The 18,827-nt window shown below is 37.1% G+C and overlaps 1 protein-coding gene across 1 annotated transcript in view; it reads right to left on the bottom strand.

The window, feature by feature from the left end:
- CACNA1B (calcium voltage-gated channel subunit alpha1 B) overlaps window positions 1–18,827 on the bottom strand; it is a 3,578,581-nt gene that overhangs the window by 2,304,596 nt on the left and 1,255,158 nt on the right. The window contains exon 6 of the mRNA XM_044058770.1: window positions 8,100–8,249. Within this exon, the coding sequence (XP_043914705.1) occupies window positions 8,100–8,249 (150 nt within the window). The remainder of the gene's footprint in view (window positions 1–8,099; window positions 8,250–18,827) is intronic.

The following is an 18,827-nucleotide window of genomic DNA, read 5'->3' as shown; positions in this document are numbered from 1 at the left end:
CAGGAATGCTGAGCTAAACAAGATGGAAGGACTTAGATCAAGAAAAAACATCATTCAGCAATTTCTACGCAGTAAGAAAGCCTGCATGAAAATGTACAATAGAACAAAGACCAACCTGATACTAAAGGAAAGCATACAGCTTACAGATATGATTTTAACCCCTAACCTGATCTTTTTGCTGCCACAGTGTATGTTGTTTTCTGATATCTTAACCCTGCTCTGAACTCCACAAACAAAAGTTCATCTTACAAAGTAAACACATAAAAAATGTTTTATGGCACCAGTTAAAAGGTTATGCCACTGACCATTAAAAAAAAAAACTGAGTGTTAAAAAAGAGGCATTATTTTTCTGCAATAACAGTTATGCTTGTACACCTCATTCCTCACCCCACCAGCTACACACAGCTTGCGCTGGGTAGGGACTGTAAAGATGTGTTTCAGTCCTAGAAGTGTACAAACTCTCAAAAGTGAAAGTCACAAGATTATAGTCTTGAATTATAATACCGTGCATTTAGGGAACCAGAGCAGAAAACACATTCAGTTATTATTGCATTTTGCAAATAACGATAAAGCAAATGTTTCACATTACACCTACAATGCTATTCTTTCTCGGACCTACATGTTTACTCTATTCTGCTACAGAAAAAGTTGTGTTCCCCACATTTGAACAGGTTAACTTGTCAGAATTCTCATTGTAGGACTCCACGTTTCCAAAAACAAATAAGCTCAGATTTAAAGTTCATAACCTAATCAGTTTCCCCCTCAAGAAATCCTGCAGTGAACAGTGGTGATTTGAAGACTTAACTTTTTTTATTTTTCTAATTTTGATCATCTGCTGTTGGACTAGTTTACTAAGATAGTCACCACCAATGTAATCAGCTATTTGAAAGGATTGTGAATAATAAGGCCAAAGCCAGCATTTTTAATTTTGAAAAAAATGTCATCTCTACAACCTGACCTGCACATAGGATATAGGGCAGAGACATCCTGGTTAATACTGACAGTTTATTTTGCAGCTTTGTTGAAGTGGGTCATGTTAGTATTAAAATGATAGATTCTTCACTCCTTCCACTCAGTTACAGTGTTAGTCACTAGCATTTTTCATTTTCTTTCTTTATACTCCTTACGTCTTTAGTAACATTATGTAATACACGTGGGAGTTCTATCTTCCAATGGCTTGCAATGTCATCAAGTCCAGCTCGCTGATCCCACCTGTTCACATGTACAAGCCCCGGAATGGTTTTACATTATTCAGCTGTCCTCCAAAATGCAGTTGTATGCAGTTGTTAAAGCAGTCTTTTTTTCCAGTTTTCTCTTTCATGGCATTATGTGATCATGTAATCAGCATATCTAAGTAAGAGTGTATGGGATTGAAGTCCTCCACAGGGGTTTTTTTAAGATTAACTTTTCCCCATCCCAAAAACACTTATTCCAACTGCCACAGGCAGTTTTCATGATTCTGTTTTATGAAGAGTTTGACTCGTATGTTCTGTTAAGTCATCCAAAACTAGTTATATTACAAGAAACGTAACTGCTACTTAAAGATAAATTTTTGCATGGGGTTAAGCCCCCTGCACTCCATGTAGAGAACCTATGACCTACACTCTCCCCAATATACATGTACCAGGTCCATGACTGTGTAAGAGTGGAGAAAGTGAAAGACCCCCCCGCCCCCCACTGTAGTGCACCACCAGCTGGGGCAGAAGTGAATGTGGTTTCACTAAATCAAAATTAGAAGAAAACAAGTGTGTAGCTAGGCATACTCAATGTACTCAGATGAGTAATTTTTTTGAGCATCTCTTGGAAACATCAAGCATTCAAAGAGCACAGAATGTTTAGAAATCTGTGAACGAATATTTGCAGTATAGATGTATGCAAAGAATGCTTTTATGAAAGCTTTTTTATGGGTATTAAAAGTAATAGTTAAAAATAACGTCCCTCCATTCTGTCTGTGGGTAGCATTTTGAGGGAGGAGTACATTTTTAAAATGATAGGTTGGTGGTGTGGTAACAGCATTTGGTTTAAGTACAAAGTGTAAATTTCCAGCTACACCCCTTGAAGAAAATGCTCTAAAGCTGCTCACAAACTGTTACCACTGGAGTGTAGGAATGCCCTCATTGATTTTTACTGTTGGTAAGGTATGTGATCTCTTCTAGAAGATATTCATTCTCACTGCTGTCTGCTCTATGTAGACAAACATATTGCTGAGGTGCAGAATGGTGTTCTTGTCTTACCGAAATCACACACCCATTGTTCATTAACAGTCACTACAAATGGTGTTCTCTAAGAAATCAGGTACTTTTAATTTTTCTGCATGCAGCACTTGAATGTATATTAATAAATTTTAAACGCATGAATTATTGTAACAGGAGAGTAGCTTGTTGCCTCATGTGAGAAATATTTCCTGCTTGGGGGAATTATTGGGCACCTGGGAAACTAAGTATTAAATCATATTCTGAATACTGATCATGAATAATTTAAAATCTTGATAGTAGACATTTTAAATATCTCTTTGTGGTGATTTTGGGAAATAGGCTTCTGATGGCATAATCAAAATGGTGAATTAAGTTGTAAATCTTAACTATTGTCTTGAAGTACAGATTTGCCCGTACATCTTTACCTGCCAGATGGGAGGTTGGTGGGTTAATTAAAGCAGTCCGTTGAGCAAACTAGCTAATGAGGATCATTACAGGTGTGTCGGAATTTAGTGTTTTGCTTGCTCAAGTTCACTTTAAAAAAAATTGTGTGTCTGAAAGTTTATTTTAATAAAGTTTTAGAAATGTTTAAGATGTTCAAGTGTGTAACTCAGTGTTTGATGAAGTCATTAGTTGGGTGTTTTGTTTTTTTCTGTGTTTACATTTTCACTCTTATTTGTGGTTTCAAAAATATGGTTTTGATGTAAAAGGACTCCTGACATCTTACTAATGAGTTGAAGATAATGTGAAATTATCACTGTAATGAATGAATATAAAATAAGTGATTTGCTAATCAGCTTGACAGTTAAAGACTAAAATTCACCAGGGATAACTCAGATAGCATCCACCAAAACATTATCAGGAAAATATTCCCGAATCCATCTAGGTTAGTAAACTCATCAGTCCTAACTTCAGAGCTACTGTCAGTCCAGGCTTGTGGCAGTATTTTCTTTAGCCTGGTTGTGCAGAGGATGCTGTCTTTTATATTTAATCCCTATGTATCATAACAACAGATACTGGTAGTACTGTAGTTCCATCAGTTATGACATAAAGTCCTGAAAAAGTAGAAGCTGAGTGAAGGAGTAACCCAAGTTTGTGCTGCAATGCTTCTTGTAATGAAAGTTCAAAAATCTGGCCATAATTGATGCAGGTGTCTGTGTAATGGAGTCATGCTTTGCTGAACTCACAGTAGACTTGCTGCAGATTACTTATCATTCATTTCAGCCTGCCCTTTAACTCTACCAGGCTCTGCGGAATGGAGCACTACTGTTACTGCACTCCAGGTTCTCTTACATTTCAAATAGTCAAAGATTGTTTCTTACAGCTTTCACTAAAAATATATTGGTTCTGGGCTTCAAAAATTATTTGCATTTCCATTTCCTAGAAAATAAATTATTTGCATAATTTCCTAAGGTTTGATATCGATCTTTGTGAGAACATTCTTAGGCTACAGGATTTTAACAATCTGGCTACTACAGGCATTTTTTCTCTGCTAAGTAGCCATACATTGTAGCCAACTTCCATGGAAAGACAACTTTGAGCTACACCTTTACTTTTATTTGGTGTGAGGTGGAGTTCCACTGGAGCCACCACTTCCACATCTGCCACGCGGTTACTTTTGGGAGGTAGTGGCTTGCTGCTACAGTACAACAATTTCAACTTTGGGGTTATATTTGCTTTTAAACAACAACTTGAAATGCAATATTTGTTGAATCTGATGATCCTGTAAATCAATCAAATGAAAATGTATTGCATCATAGCTAGAACCTTCTGTCAGTACTTGGTTACAGTCAAAGCTCATAGCACTGTCCTGGAAGAAACAGATTTTTTTCTATTGAAGGTTGCAACATCTTCTTCAAACAGAAAAGTTGAACTATCTTTGGATTTTGCTCATGAGTGAAGGTGCAAGAGATGAAGGAAATGACCAGGAGATGTGTCCGGCAGTGACAGTGCTACAGGCAGTATACAATACCACGATGGTAAAGCCATAAAACAAATCAAGTCTTGAAACAAATTTCTCAGTTACTGGTCAGTGCGTATCTCCAGCCTCACCTACAGTCTCAACAAGTACAGTTGTACAAGTCCTACTTGCCAGTAATCGTAGATGTTCAAATTCCTCACTGCCTCAATGGCATTTTGGATTATCTGTCAAGTGAAACCCAGTACTGGCCAGCTTTCAAAAGCTGAGACACACCTTCCCTCTTTTTTCCTGTAATAGCTGATTGGCTGAGCACATCATGAGAGGGAAGCCTTCAACTGAAATGAGTGCTCAGGCTTTTTTGCTTCCACAAAGGAAGAGATGCAGCCAGAATCAGCTAGCAAGAGTAGATTTGCATCCAATCACAATAAATTAAATATAAAAACCATATCCAACAACAACTGAGACAAAGAAGTTGATATCCACCTCATTTCTGCATAATCCGAGGGATGGCAGGGTGGGTGCTGCCAATGAGGCATTGAGGGATTTGAACATTTACTGCTTCATATACATAGGATTTATACAACTGTACTATGCTCATCATTCCAGCTGCTTCAGTGGCATTTTTGCTAGATTATCAAAGCTTACCCTGTTGTAAGGTGGAAAGATAAGGATCCAGGATCCCCTGGAGAACGGTCCTAGCAAAGCATCCTCTAGATCTTGAAAAGGAATCTAATTTGTAGTGCTGTATAAAGGTATGAACAGAAGACCAGGCTGCTGCCTCCAGAATGCTTCTAGAGTTGAGTGAACCTTAACTTTGCCTGGAAGAGATTTACCATGGTGGGAGTAACAGGAAACAATGGCAGAGAACAACCATTTTGCAATAGTTTGCTCAGAAACAAGGTGATCTTTCTTAATCTCAATATAGCAGTCAAACAGCTGTTCAGCATTTCTAAAGGGTTTTGTTCTGTCAAGGTAGTACCTGAGCTGCATGTATACATCCAAGGTATGTAGAATATTTTCTTCCTTGTTTATTTTTTATTTTTTGGATCAGGATAGATGCCTTTGAGATTGATGGCTTTATTCAAGGGAAATTCAAAAACAACTTTAGGCATGAATGATAGATTAAATGCGCAACACAGCCCTGTCCTTGTGAAAAATACGATAGGGCTGGCCCACCATGACAGCCTGCAGCTCAGAAAATCACCTTGGAGATTTTAAAGTAATGACTAAAACAGTCTTCCAAGTAACGGACCATAACTCAGCCTAAAATGTACACTCAAAAGAAGGTAAGGTCAAATTTTCAAGAACAAAGTTGAAATCCCAGGAAGGAGGAATTTGCTTTTGAAGGACTCTCACATGCAGCACTACTTTCATAAACTGTTTGATCACAAAAAGAGGGAAAGTGGAGGTATTCATAAGTAGACAAACTGAGATGGCCAAAAGATGTACATTGGTAGAAGGATATAACAAACCACCTCCAAGTACTTCATGCAAATATTTCAAAACAGTGGGTCAAAACCCTTTTGGGACTTCTGTTATTGGCTAGGCACCACCTAGAATATCCCTTCCACTTGAAAACATTTTCTAGTTGTGGATTTTCTTTCCTCCTTAAATGCCTGCTGCACATCATCATCGAACACGTGCCTAAAAGGTATCAAAATAGAGTCATCCAGGCTGAGAATTACAATTGCTCTAAGTTCTTGTGTACCATTCACTGTGTGAACTGATTTAGTCTGTGAGGAAGCCTGCAATAATAGGCCTTGGCCAATGACATTAAGAGGGAGAACCAATTTTGTCTACACCAAAAGGTGGTCATCACAATTATCTTTGGTAATTCTTTCTGACTCTCTAGAAGTACCTTGGTAATCATTGGAGATAGTCAAAATTCATACAGGAACATTCCTGAGCATGGGAATGATATAGCATCAGTCTTCCAAGCAATACTGTCTTGGACAGATTTTTTTCATTTGTCTGTTTGGAAAAGAGACTAATACGTCTATGTAAGGTGTTCCCCACATCTGGATCTAGTCCTGCAAGACCTCTACATGGAGATGCTTCTCAAGAGGGTCTTGCCCAGGATCTGCTTACTCTGTCTGCCACTGTTTTCCTCTGAAAGATTGTATAAGGGCTGAACAGCCAAAGAATGCCAACTCCAATGTCATAATCACCATCTGGCAAGGAGGGTACAACCTTGCTTGTTTAGGTACCACATTAAGGTAGTGTTGTCTGCAACCACTAGAACAGGACCCAGAGTCCATAAGTGGGGAAGAACTTTTAAGGCCCAAATCACTGCCAGCATCTTTTACATTTATGTGCTTTGGCATATGCTAAGGACCCCACAGTACTTGCTCTTGTAATTACATGGTCACAGCTCCCCATACAAAATCTGAAGAGTCCATCTGGACTGATTGGACTGGGATCTGAAGAGGAAATGAGAGTCTTGAATTCAGACATGGTTGATCCTTCCACAGCTCCAGCTCCAGTTTCACAAATCCCAGTACTGATACCTGGAAATCCAAGGGATGAAGGTGCTGAGTCCAACAATTCAAGTACCACTGAATTTTCTCATGTGCTGTCTAGCTAGTGGCATCTTAAGGATCACTGATACCATTAGGTCTAGAATTTTGAGTAACTCTCTTGCTGAGTCCATGTTTAGAAGAGAGAAATCCAAGAAAATGCTCTGGTAAGTCAGAATGTTGTCTTCTGGCAGGAAGGCCATCTTTTTTCACTCTCTATATTCAATATCCCAGGAAAACAATTCATTGACAGGGTATGAGGAAGAATTTTGAAGGTTCAGGTTGTCCAAGTGGGAAAGGAGGGATGCCTAAGAACTATAAGAACCTAGCTACAGAATCAACACATTGTCTAAATAAGGAAAAATGTGGATGTCTAGGGTTCCGCAACAGGCAACCGTGGAACCAAACCCTATATAACCACTATATAAACAGTTGAGGTGCAGTAGATGGTTATAAGACTAATGCAAAAAACTGATGATGTAAGCCAGACACAGCAAATCTCAAACATTTCCTGAAACTGGGAGCAGTACAAATATGATGATAATCCTCCTTGACATCTAGAGTCACCCTGAAACACTGGTCTGGAAGCAACCCTAGGACTGACTTTAAGGTCAGTATTTTGAATTCTGGGACTTTTACAAAGGTGGTTAGAAAGAACAAGTGTAGGACACGTTTTCAGGAGTACATTTTTTTTGGTACCAAAACTTTCTGAAGTAAAATCCTTTGCCCCTGCACCACGTTAGCAATGGGTGCTAACCTTAACAATGCCCCTTCCCCCTAACCTCATACCTTAAGGTCATTAAAACCTTCCAGTAACACTGTCATTACACAAGACAGACTCAGACACAAAAACATTCACAAATACACATCACCTTAAAATACACAAACATAACAATCCTTAACTCACCCCCGACAGTATCCCTAACTCGCATACAATGACACACACAAGCTCCCAATCTCCCCAACCCCATTTGCATGTATCAACATTCCATGCCATTGACACATCCACCATTCAGCCATCCACCTTTGACATATCCAATGTTTGGCCATCTGCACTGCTGACATTAAATCACACCCTTGCATTTCTCGACCAAACGTACATTCGGTCAAATGTAGGGGAACCATCCAAAGATATAAGAGAGTAGGGGAATTTCACTGTTGTCATATCTACCCTAGTAAGTACAAATGTCTTCTTGGATCTTCTCTGACAATAAGCTATGTCAGTTGTGACCAACTTGGTGAACATAAATTAAATAAATATACATTAGTGTAAAAAGCAGGTAAAAACCCTACTAGCTGTGTCTGATATTACATTATAAATTAGGACCTTTTAACTGATTTTCAAAATGCCTTATACTTCTTTAGATCTGTTAGCCTGAAATACTGCTAGTGGTCTCCTCTTTTCCACATATTTGGCCATACTATAGGTCAAGTTAAAAAACTGGACATACTCTTAAGTTCCCCTACCTGTTTCAGAGAAGCAGCCCTTGTGAAACTTCCCGATGTAGAACTCCAATCCAATAATGGCAAACATCACAATGGCAAAGAACAGCAGCAACCCAATCTGTAGTAAAGGCACCATTGCCTTCATGATAGACTTGAGGACAACTTGTAAGCCTACACAAGAGAGAAACAAGCCATGTTAGCATGCCACAATACAATGACATCATTTTGCCTCAGTGTTGAAAATGACTCATTTTCCCCTGCTGAAGCCCTATGTTTTTGCCATCAGTTACTACTGTATCATCTAATGCAGTCATCTGATTATACTGAAATGTAGTGCTAAAATATGAGATACTAGTTCATTCTACACGCATGCTTAAGCTTACGTAGCCTACCTGAAACTCACAGGATCACTTGAACTCGTTCATTTACAATTTATCATGCATTTAATTGCTGCACTGTTCAAATCGACCTTTAAAACATAACCCAAATCATGGACAATAAGCATTAGAGATAAAGCAACACAAATGCAGAAAAGCTGTCACTCTCAGAGGCTTTGAATTACAAGTTTGATAGTAACTAATGTCACAGACTTTCCATCCTTAAGTTATGTTGAATTCACTTACCTAAGGATTGCAGATGTTATGCACTATTAAGTGTTGTACGAGGAGGTGATAAGCACAGTTTTACACAAGGTTTGGTCATCTATATATAATATCTCTTCATTAACTTACAAACCATGTTAATCACTATACTGCATCTTCTATCTTTATTATATGGGAGGAGTTTTTTCCCAACATCCTTTTCACCTTTAACATTCCCTTACATATGGAAAGTTAAATATAGCTTCTTACCTGATGGCAAAATTTTAAAGGTGTGTATCATCCTGTCCGTAGAACATTATACAAGGTATCTTAAAGGCAATTATAAGCAAAATGTTATGAGTTCTGTAATGTGCAACACTGTAAGCTACATCTGCTTGGTATCTGATACTAAATGTAACTGTATTTAATATTGTAAGGGAAATGTGCTCTGTAATTCATATATGCTGTGCTTTTACAATATGTTTTGTACTGCCTGTAACTATACTTAGTACTGTCTGTGTTTGTAGTGCTACTCTGTACCTGGGCTGTAATTCATAGCGACTGTGCTTTTACAATATGTTTTGTACTGCCTGTAACTATACTTAGTGCTATGTCTGTAGTGCTACTCTGTACCTGGGCTGTAATTCATACCAACTGTGCTTTTACAATATGTTTTGTACTGCCTATAACTATACTTAGTACCATGTCTGTGTCTGTAGTGCTACTCTGTACCTGGGCTGTAATTCACATGACTGTGCTTTTACAATATGTTTTGTACTGCCTGTAACTATACTTAGTACTATGTCTGTAGTGCTACTCTGTACCTGGGTCAGAGCTAAAAAGGGTCTCTGGACCTGACCGCTTACCCATTTATCAAAAAGTGTTAAGAAAATAAATACATGAAATAATGCATACGGTAACACACCCAGGTTATGCAAGTTGGTGCTGGTACTGGCAACACTGTGGATCATGCATGACCATTGCCATACAGGTTTAAGGCATGAGCACAGCAGTCATCATAACTTACACAGGAGGCTGATGCAGACTTACAAGTGGCTGCAACACTATGATGTGGGATAGGGTTGCAGGAGCAATCGTGATAGCTATGCATTCTGGGAGGTTGTGGGGAGTCCTGTATCATTATAATTTAGTGATGTTATGCTGCCATGATGGGACCATTGCAGGTGTCCACTTTGTTGGCTTGCAGTATCTGGAATTCATCCATTGTGTGTCAAGGAAGGGGTAGCACCATGGGACCATGCCTGTGCAGCTCAATGGTCATCCTATTTGTTGAGCCTGAGAAGTGCTATCACCCATGAATTAGACAATGCCTACAACCAAGGATGGCAGACCATGTGTTTGCTGACAACACTAATGATGTTTCACCAACAGTGCAGTCTAACTTGGGAAGGCCTGTGGTTAAACACCTCTCATCCAGACCCTCCTATGGCCATAGACTGCATGTTCTTGGATTCAGGCAGGGTGACTGTAGCAGTTTTTCTCATGGATGCACTTATGGAGGCAATATTTGCTCCTTGCATCTAAACTCAGCACTCACTCACTAATTCTTAGTATCTTAGCCATACCAGGGATACTTCTGAAATCATAGTGGCACCACATGCCACTATATCTCTTCCCTATGATAAGCATGTGCACCAAACAGGTAATGTGCATGTCAGTTGCTTTGTGAGCTAGGGGACACAGAGTCCATGTGGGGGGACTCAGGTCCAGGATGTGTGTCATAGTTTGCTAAGATTCAGCCAGTAGCAAAACATGATCACTGTAATGATAGATGTGGGTGACCCATCTGCAAGAAATGTTTCATACAATGACTAGGGTTGTACTAGCCTGCTTTACTTCTGACATCTGTCATATCGGCCATGCAAGTGTTATGGCATATCTTCAACTGGTAGTCCCATTAACCCTCCACTTCTTTCTTCTTGTGCAATCCTTTGCTTAGCATGCAAGCACTATCCCCTGACTGCTACATGTTTAATTACATGTGTAGCAGTACACATGGGGAGCTCCTCAAGTATTCCTGCTTTATCTGTGCAGTCAATGAATCCTGTCAATTGTTTCAGTGTCCTGGCTCAACCAGTACCAAGGAGAACCAAAGTTTGATAAGGCCCTCTATTACATCTCAAAATTAGATCGATTCTAGCATTTCATATGCTATTCCACATGCGTTCATGTTCTGCATGTACTTGTCATTGTGACATAACAGATGTAAATTATATTTGGGGTACAAATTTAGCAAGAAAAGGAGAGGAGTATTGCTGGAACTGAATTCCTCAATAAATCTTGGTGAGCACCTTCATGTGGTGGACACTGTTTTCACAAAATCTCACTAAGATACCACAGATATATATATATATATATATCTCATGGAAAGAGGTAGGTTAAAAATAAAAGACAATTGGATGCACAAATCACAGGATAAGAAATTGCCTAAGCCTACTGTGCATGCTGGAAAAAATAGCAGAGTAGAATCCTCAAGACACAGAAACATTCCTACAAGGTGGTCAGGCCAGGCTGAAGGGGAGACTGGTCCCCTTGCTGTAGAAGGAAGTAGTAGTTCACAAAAAACACAAGCCAAAAAAGAGCCATAAACATGACAAAGTAGACAGATTAGAATAAGGAAGAAATTATGTGTTGTTACTATTATGGATGAAGCCCAGAATTTCCAGATAGAAGGTATTCAAAAAGACAGAGAAATCAGCGGAAAGAAAAATACTTGCACAAGAAAAACTGTCAAAAGCTTCAAATGCAGATTTCTGTTCATTAATACAACAAATCCATGAAAAACATAGATCAAGAAATTTTGGGCCATTTGGAAAAAGAAGCGACAAAATGCAAAAATATAAAGAACAAAACCCAGAGCTGTCTGAAAGGTATAAAAAAAGGAAACATGAACATTGGAAAGAAAGAGAAATATAATATGGTGCAACAGTTATGCAAAGGAGAAAAGAAAACTAATCAATACAAAAAAGAAGCACCAAAGACATTTGAAGAGAAATACGGGCAAAGGCACCCAGATATGGAAAATACAAAATATAAGAAAACAAACATGGAAAGAGGATTAGTGAAGGAGAAGTTAAAGAAACAGAAACAGAAGTTATGTACTACCTGTGAAGTGAAGGATTTCATGTAAACAAATCCAACACAGGTAATGTCACAGCACGAGGGAAGAATAAGAGTCCTCAAACTAAGGAAAAACAAAAGAAGTGGGAAGTATCTGACGACTTGCCACATAATGATACTCAGGAACCTTTCGATGGAAACCAGTACCAAAGTTTAGTTGGAGAAGCAGCAGGAAACAGTGGCAATTCACTTGCAGGCAATGCTGTGGAGTGATGGGCCAAAGACTTCCCATATGAAGGGGCAGCAGATGATGCAGTTGAAGAACATATGTCACATGAAGACATTCTGGAACTTTCTTTAGAATGCCTGCAGGAACCAGAGCAAAGAATGCACTCTAGTTTAAAAGAAAATGATCAAAGAAAAAAAAAAAAAGAGTTGCTTGATTTAATAAAAATGGATCAATATAGTAAGACTGATGAAAGACCCAGATTACAGAAAATAAATAAGACCCAAGAAGTTAGAACTCTGATAACATAAATGAATACAGTAATCAAAACTATTAATAGAAATTCATGTGATATAACAGAAGTAAACAGCATATATTGCTGTGCAGCTAAATTTATAACAGATAAATACCACAAAAACATACAGCTATAAGGGAAAGGAAGGGAAGAAATAAAAAGCCATCATGGAAGCATTGACTATGGAAAACTATAAAGCAATTAAGGCAAAAAGTGTCACTGTTAGAAGAATAAAGAAGGAAGAGATCAACAAAAATACTTAGAAAGTGTTAAAAGCAATGCATAGTATCAGAATAGACCAGAATCAACCATACATAAAGATTTATGCATAAACAGAAAAAACTTAGAAGATATCTACATAAATATAAATGAAAAGTACTAAATAAACAATTCACTAATGACACAAAAAAGTTCTATAGTGAACTGGGAAACAAGTCAAAAGGAATATAAATTCCACCAAAAAAGAATAGACACTTTATGCAGATATAGTTTTGAAAATCCTATGGAACATAAATATGCTGAATGGATAGAATAATTAAAATAAACAGTAAGGAGTTCAAATATACAGGATATGAAATGGGATGAAGTAAATGCCAGAGAAACTGAAACAAATTAAGAAAAGCTCTGAAATGGAAAATCCCAAGCCAAGATGCAAGATATCTAACTACTGGTTAAAAGTATTAACATATTTACACAAAGATTTACCCCCGAGTAAGAATTACTTATATGCACATCTCAGCCTCCAACCTAGTTAACAGGAAAAACAATACTTTTCCATGGCAGTGAACCTGTAAGCCATCCTAAAAACTATAGACCAACAGCTTGCCTTTCGATGATGTATAAACTATTTACTGGACTTAATACAGAGTATATTATCAAGTAGAAGTAAATCAATCATGGTAGTAGAACAAAAGAAAGTCATATGGAACAAAGGATAACTTCATGCTAATCAAAGTCATAATACAAAATTATAAAAAGGAAAGGTATCTAACTATGGCATGGATAGATTATTAAAAAAAGACACAACCAACCCCAATGTGTATGGCATGGTGCACGGACCACAAAAGGAATCAAATATCAAAACATGGCCACCACTCGGTTGGTTTCAGCATAAGCAGTCTTTCAGTGCAAATCCCAAAAACTGCAAGTGTTATTAAATTCATGAAAATACATTTAAATAAAGAAAAACAAAGTCGATCCCAAGAAATGTAGCACAGCCAATCAAATTATGCCATTCAAACCAAGTAGAAAAAAGCACCTAATTTTACAATACAGTTTCATTCATTCCTACTCAAAATATCTTGCCATCCCAATTTATTGGAACCTCAAAGATATCCTATCAATTGCAGTAAACCTAAAAATAGCTATAGGATGTTTAGTAATATGTTTATATAGCATTGATTGTACAAAGATTTTCAATAGCACTACAATGCTCAAAAATCCGTGTTTGAAATTGTAGGGACATTTTGCCTAGATAAAAGGTATATTTTATATATATCTACAACTAGCTAAATAAATGACCCATTCTGATGTACATGCACTAAAGGATCTCAAATCAAAATCCCTAGAAGTATTGGCAGAAGGAAAACTGTTTTGTCTTTAAAGCTACTTTTTCAAGCTGAACAATGTTGACAAGGATAACAACCCTCCAATGGTATCCCATCCATAGTGTGTTGACTATCAATCCCAACTAAAGTACCCTTCTTAAAATAACCGAGTTGACTACCTACTGTTCTATTACATCTAAAAGAAAACAGACATCAGTAAGAAATCAAATCTACTTCTTTTGAGATTATAAAACATCCCAATGTTTACATATTAATTTCTGGAAAGCAGCAGAATTTCGCCCAAATGTGGTAATGAATCAGAGTAGAGGTCTGCTCTCCTCTTCTGTTATATTCCAATAATTCAGATCCGTTAACATTCTTAACAATATAAGCAGCTCTATATACATCTTGGAAAGTATAACCTCTGTCATGGATCCATTGAAAAATAATTCTGGTATGCTCATCTAACTGCTCAACACTAGAATGAATTCTTCTGATTTTCAGAAATTGGGATTTTGTAATATTTTTAATGATATGAGGGGATGGTAACCGGAATCTCCCAAAAATGAATTATAGTTGTATTATTTCCTAAAAACAGAAGTGTTTAAAGTGCCATCTAGATTTTTGGAGACCAATACATTTATTAAGGATATTTGTTAAAGTCACAATTAACAATAAATTTATTCTCATTGCGATATTGTACAAAGTCTTGTAGAAAAATGACATCAGACTTCCACACCAACAAATAATCATTCAGATATCTCTGCCATATATCCATGGCATCAAGAAAAATATTACGGCTTGCATCATATGCAAGTTGCTCCTCTAAAAAAAAAAAAAAAAAAACAAATCCACATAAATGGGAACAAAGGACTCCTATTGCTGTAAGTTTTAACTGTAAAAAACATTCTCAGTTGAAAAGAAAAATTTTTGTCAACACATGTTCTGTTAAATTAAAGACAAATTGAATCCAGGGCTATAAATGGGTATTTTATCAAGCCAATATTGTAATTCCAACAGTCCAAGCACAATGTGGGATGTTTAAATCTAATTAAAGAACACATATATCAATCATTCTCTAATTGTGTCTCTTGTAAAATACGGAGGAACCGGATAGTGTCTTGTATCCTTGATCAAACCCCACTAGTAAAAATTTTAAATATACTGTTAAAAAGTCAAATAAAGGTTCTGTCAAGGAACCATGACATGACACAAAAGGTCTACCTGGAGGGCAATAAAAAATGTATGTATTTTAGGTAACGGGGTAAAAGTATTGTGGGCAAGGATCTATAAACATTAATTAATGTACACCGTCCTTGTTATAATACCTTCCTCCAATGCTAGTTTTAGAAACTGATCTAAATCATGTTTGAAGCTTAAAGTGAGGTCCAAAACCATTATCTGATAGAATCAGTTGTCCAACAATTGTGTATGTACTTCTGTTAAATACATATCTAAGTCCCACACTACTACTGCCCCACTTTTATTGGCCTGATTAATGGCAATATTCTTATTGGTTTGCACATTTTGTAAGGCTTTCCCTCTGGGAATAAGAACAATTGTTGTGGTGTGGAAAACCATAACAAAAATTAAAATATTAATCCTTAAAAACACTTCTTTGAAAGGCTGCTACATATTTATTCATGGGAGGAACAAAATTAGGTGCATTAAACAAAATAAATTATCCCTAGAAGGGTCATTTTTACCATCAAAAAACAACTTTAGATTTAATGTTCTGCAAAAAGCCATTAAATCCTGAACTAACACTTCTTAGGAAACTGGACAAGATGGGACAAAAGTCAACTCTTTATTCAAAACCTCCATCTCATCCATGTGTAAATTCACAAAAGAAATATTATGCAAAATATCATAATTTGTTATTTTGGATGCTCTGATGTGTCTAATGATTCCGAAGTGGAAGTCTTTGTTGAGATGTCTATGTCCAGCCCTTCTCCTAAATTTAAAGGGTTGGACATAATTTTGCTTTTGGCCTCTGGTAGCTGTAAGCCGATTTCTCCACCTGTTTTTATAGCTGAAGATGAATAATCTGTTGAAGTCTCTAACATGCCACCAGTTGCTTTCAAAATAGAATGACCCCTTTTCATCTTGTTAATTATAAAAAAGCATTTGACAGCATCCCACACTCATAGACAAAGGAATGTTAATAGACATGCAAGATACATTCTACACTGATCAATTATATTTACAGTGACAATGATGTAGTGGCAAACCACTTTGCAATTAGCTATAACATTGGAAAAATTATCATCCCCAGGATAAAAATTCAAAGGTGGGTTATTCCAAGATGATTCTTTATCACTGTTACCTTGTCTTGCCTTTTACTCATTAAGCGGTTAACAGATTAGGTCTTGGTTACAAGCTGGCTCCCAGAAAACTACCTTGCTTAAAGACTTCTCATCTGCTTTTTGCAGATGACTTAAAACTGTACAGTTCATAAGATGAGGAGTTGAAAGCACAATTGTAGGTGGTTAAAACTATCTCAGATGACATAAGAATAGTCCTGAGAAAGGTGCAAAAGCAACGTTTAAAGCAGGAAAGTTGCAGTACCAAGAAAATAATTTGAGACAGGAATATGTCAGAAAGGAACCTGAGCAGCAAGGAGTGTATAAATATTTGGGAACTGATAAGGGATCAGCAATAAAACATGAACAAATGTGATTAAAACTCAGTACACTTCAGAAGATTAAAACTAATATTGAAAATAGTCCTGGCATCTAGGAATACAGTCCAAGCTATAAAACAATTTGTTCTGCCTGTTCTAACTACAGTTTTGGTACAATTGATTGACCCCAAAAGGTAATGGATCAGTTGTTATGAAAAACAAAACTGAGATATAAAAATCAGTGCATAGTAAGAGCATATATTCCACACTCTGAAGGGTGTATAGGCCTCCATGAAATTGATTGCATGTATAAATCTGCAGCCATGGGACTGCATACATATCTGCTGAACACATCAGACCCAAAGTGAAAGTTTTAAAACATGAAGAGATGAAGCCAGCAATGACCTCCCTGCATAGTTTAGCAGAAGCATTACAGTGTCAAGCAGAAATGGAAATCAAACCACAAGACAAAAAAATCAGAAAGCAACTCAATATGCCAAAAAATAGAAAGAATATAAAAAGGTGGATCAGATGAGAAGGAAGAAAAGAAATGAGGAAACGCCATTAACACAGTGTCAAGTGTAGAGATCTGGAACAACTTCATGTCAATCAGGATTTGGCACAAGAATGGTTAATGAGAAGTGAGTTGAAACCAGAGGATGAAAGCTTAATAATGGCAGCCCAGGACAGAAGAATATGTACCCTTCAGTTTACAAAGGTCAGTGAACATGTGAGAGTCACAGGCAAATGTAGGTTCTGTAAAAAATATTGCAAACACTTATACACCTTGTTGCGGGGTATGATATAATCATGGCAGAGGACCTGTACACTGAAAGGCACAATAATATGGCAAGACTGTTGCACTATGCATAATGCAAACATTACAATATAGAAGTAGCAGAGAGGAATTGCAAACATAAACCACAAAGTATTATAGAGAATGATGAAGTGTACATCACATGGGATACAAGAAAGCCAGATATAGTGGTTCATGAAATTGCTACACCTAGCAATTACAGTCTCTCATGAAGAAAGACACACAATATCATTAAATATCAGGATTTGCAGGAAGAAACAAGGCAATGTGGAATATAGATACCCAGACAGATCCAATAGTGGTAGGAGCAATGGGTCTAATAAAGTTCAGTTGGAGTCTACCATCATATTTAGAAGCATCACCAATACATTTAACTCCATATGAATTGCAGGAGTCAATTCTGGGTGCATTGTGGATGCTGCGAAGAGCACTTCTGGCTAACATCAAAGAAAGAAACAATACTAATTTCATAAGCTTTAATTATACCCTGATTGAGGAATGAGGTCCATTCCCATCATGGTATTAGGAAACCAGAAGATATGCAGAAATTAAACCTAGACATTTAACTATATTGTGCATTTAATATGATATATAAGAAAGGCAGATGACACAAAGGATTACCTTTATATGTTATATTCTTCTAACTGATAAAAGTTTTTCATTGGCTAATTTACACCTTTTAAATAGTCGATTACAATGTGACTTATCCATTGGAACATCAAAGACAAAGGGCACCAAGATGAAATTTTTAAAGCAAGTATTTATTGCACACTATTGTGCCACTTTGTTTTATTGGTTGAAAAGGTTTGTTTTGTTAAGCAGCATTGTTTCTCCAAAATGGGCCTAGCACATTAGGGATATCTCCATTAAAAAAAATGAAATTAGCTGACAAAATTAGTTGTTATATTAATCAAAACCAAAATAAAAACCACAGGCAACTGAGCAGAACAAGTATTATTTTGCAAGTTACCAAGTCAAAGAGACATTGTGACATGTGCACATCTCTGATGGATGGCGGCAGCTTTTAAATAATGCCCTAAACTAAAATAACATCTAAGGCACAATAACTTGTAGAATACATTTTAGTTGCATTGTCAGGATTATAAACTCCCCAGGGGTCATTAGTCTAGTACACGGATATACTTGAGATTACCAAAATCTCAGTAGCCCAACATTCAAATCATCCATCCCTAAACACTGACATTTCAAACACCCGATACCTGACACCCTACACACAACACTGACACTTCAAAATCCCAACTAACCTCACGATATATAAAAAAAACATTTCAAATAAAACTGCCTGCGTCCCCTCACCCACACCCTGTCCACCAACCAATAAACCTAGACCCTTAGCAGTTACCACTAAATATTCATGACTGTCTCCATATCACTGACATGAATATTCATAAACACAAAAAAAAAAAAAAACTTCACTACAAACCTTTACTTTTAATGTTTCTGCAGGGGAGCTATGCCTCTTTGCACCCCCCAAACCCCCTGCAACTTAAATATACCAACTCTGAGCTCACACTACAATGTGTACAAGAGCGGATTTCCTGTTCCGCTCAGCTTGGAC

The sequence above is a fragment of the Protopterus annectens genome, chromosome 16.part0, assembly GCF_019279795.1.
Source record: "Protopterus annectens isolate FY-2018-M chromosome 16.part0, PAN1.0, whole genome shotgun sequence".
NCBI lineage: Eukaryota > Metazoa > Chordata > Ceratodontiformes > Protopteridae > Protopterus > Protopterus annectens.
Note: the sequence above shows the minus strand (reverse complement) of the source record. Positions and strands in the feature narration are given on the sequence as shown.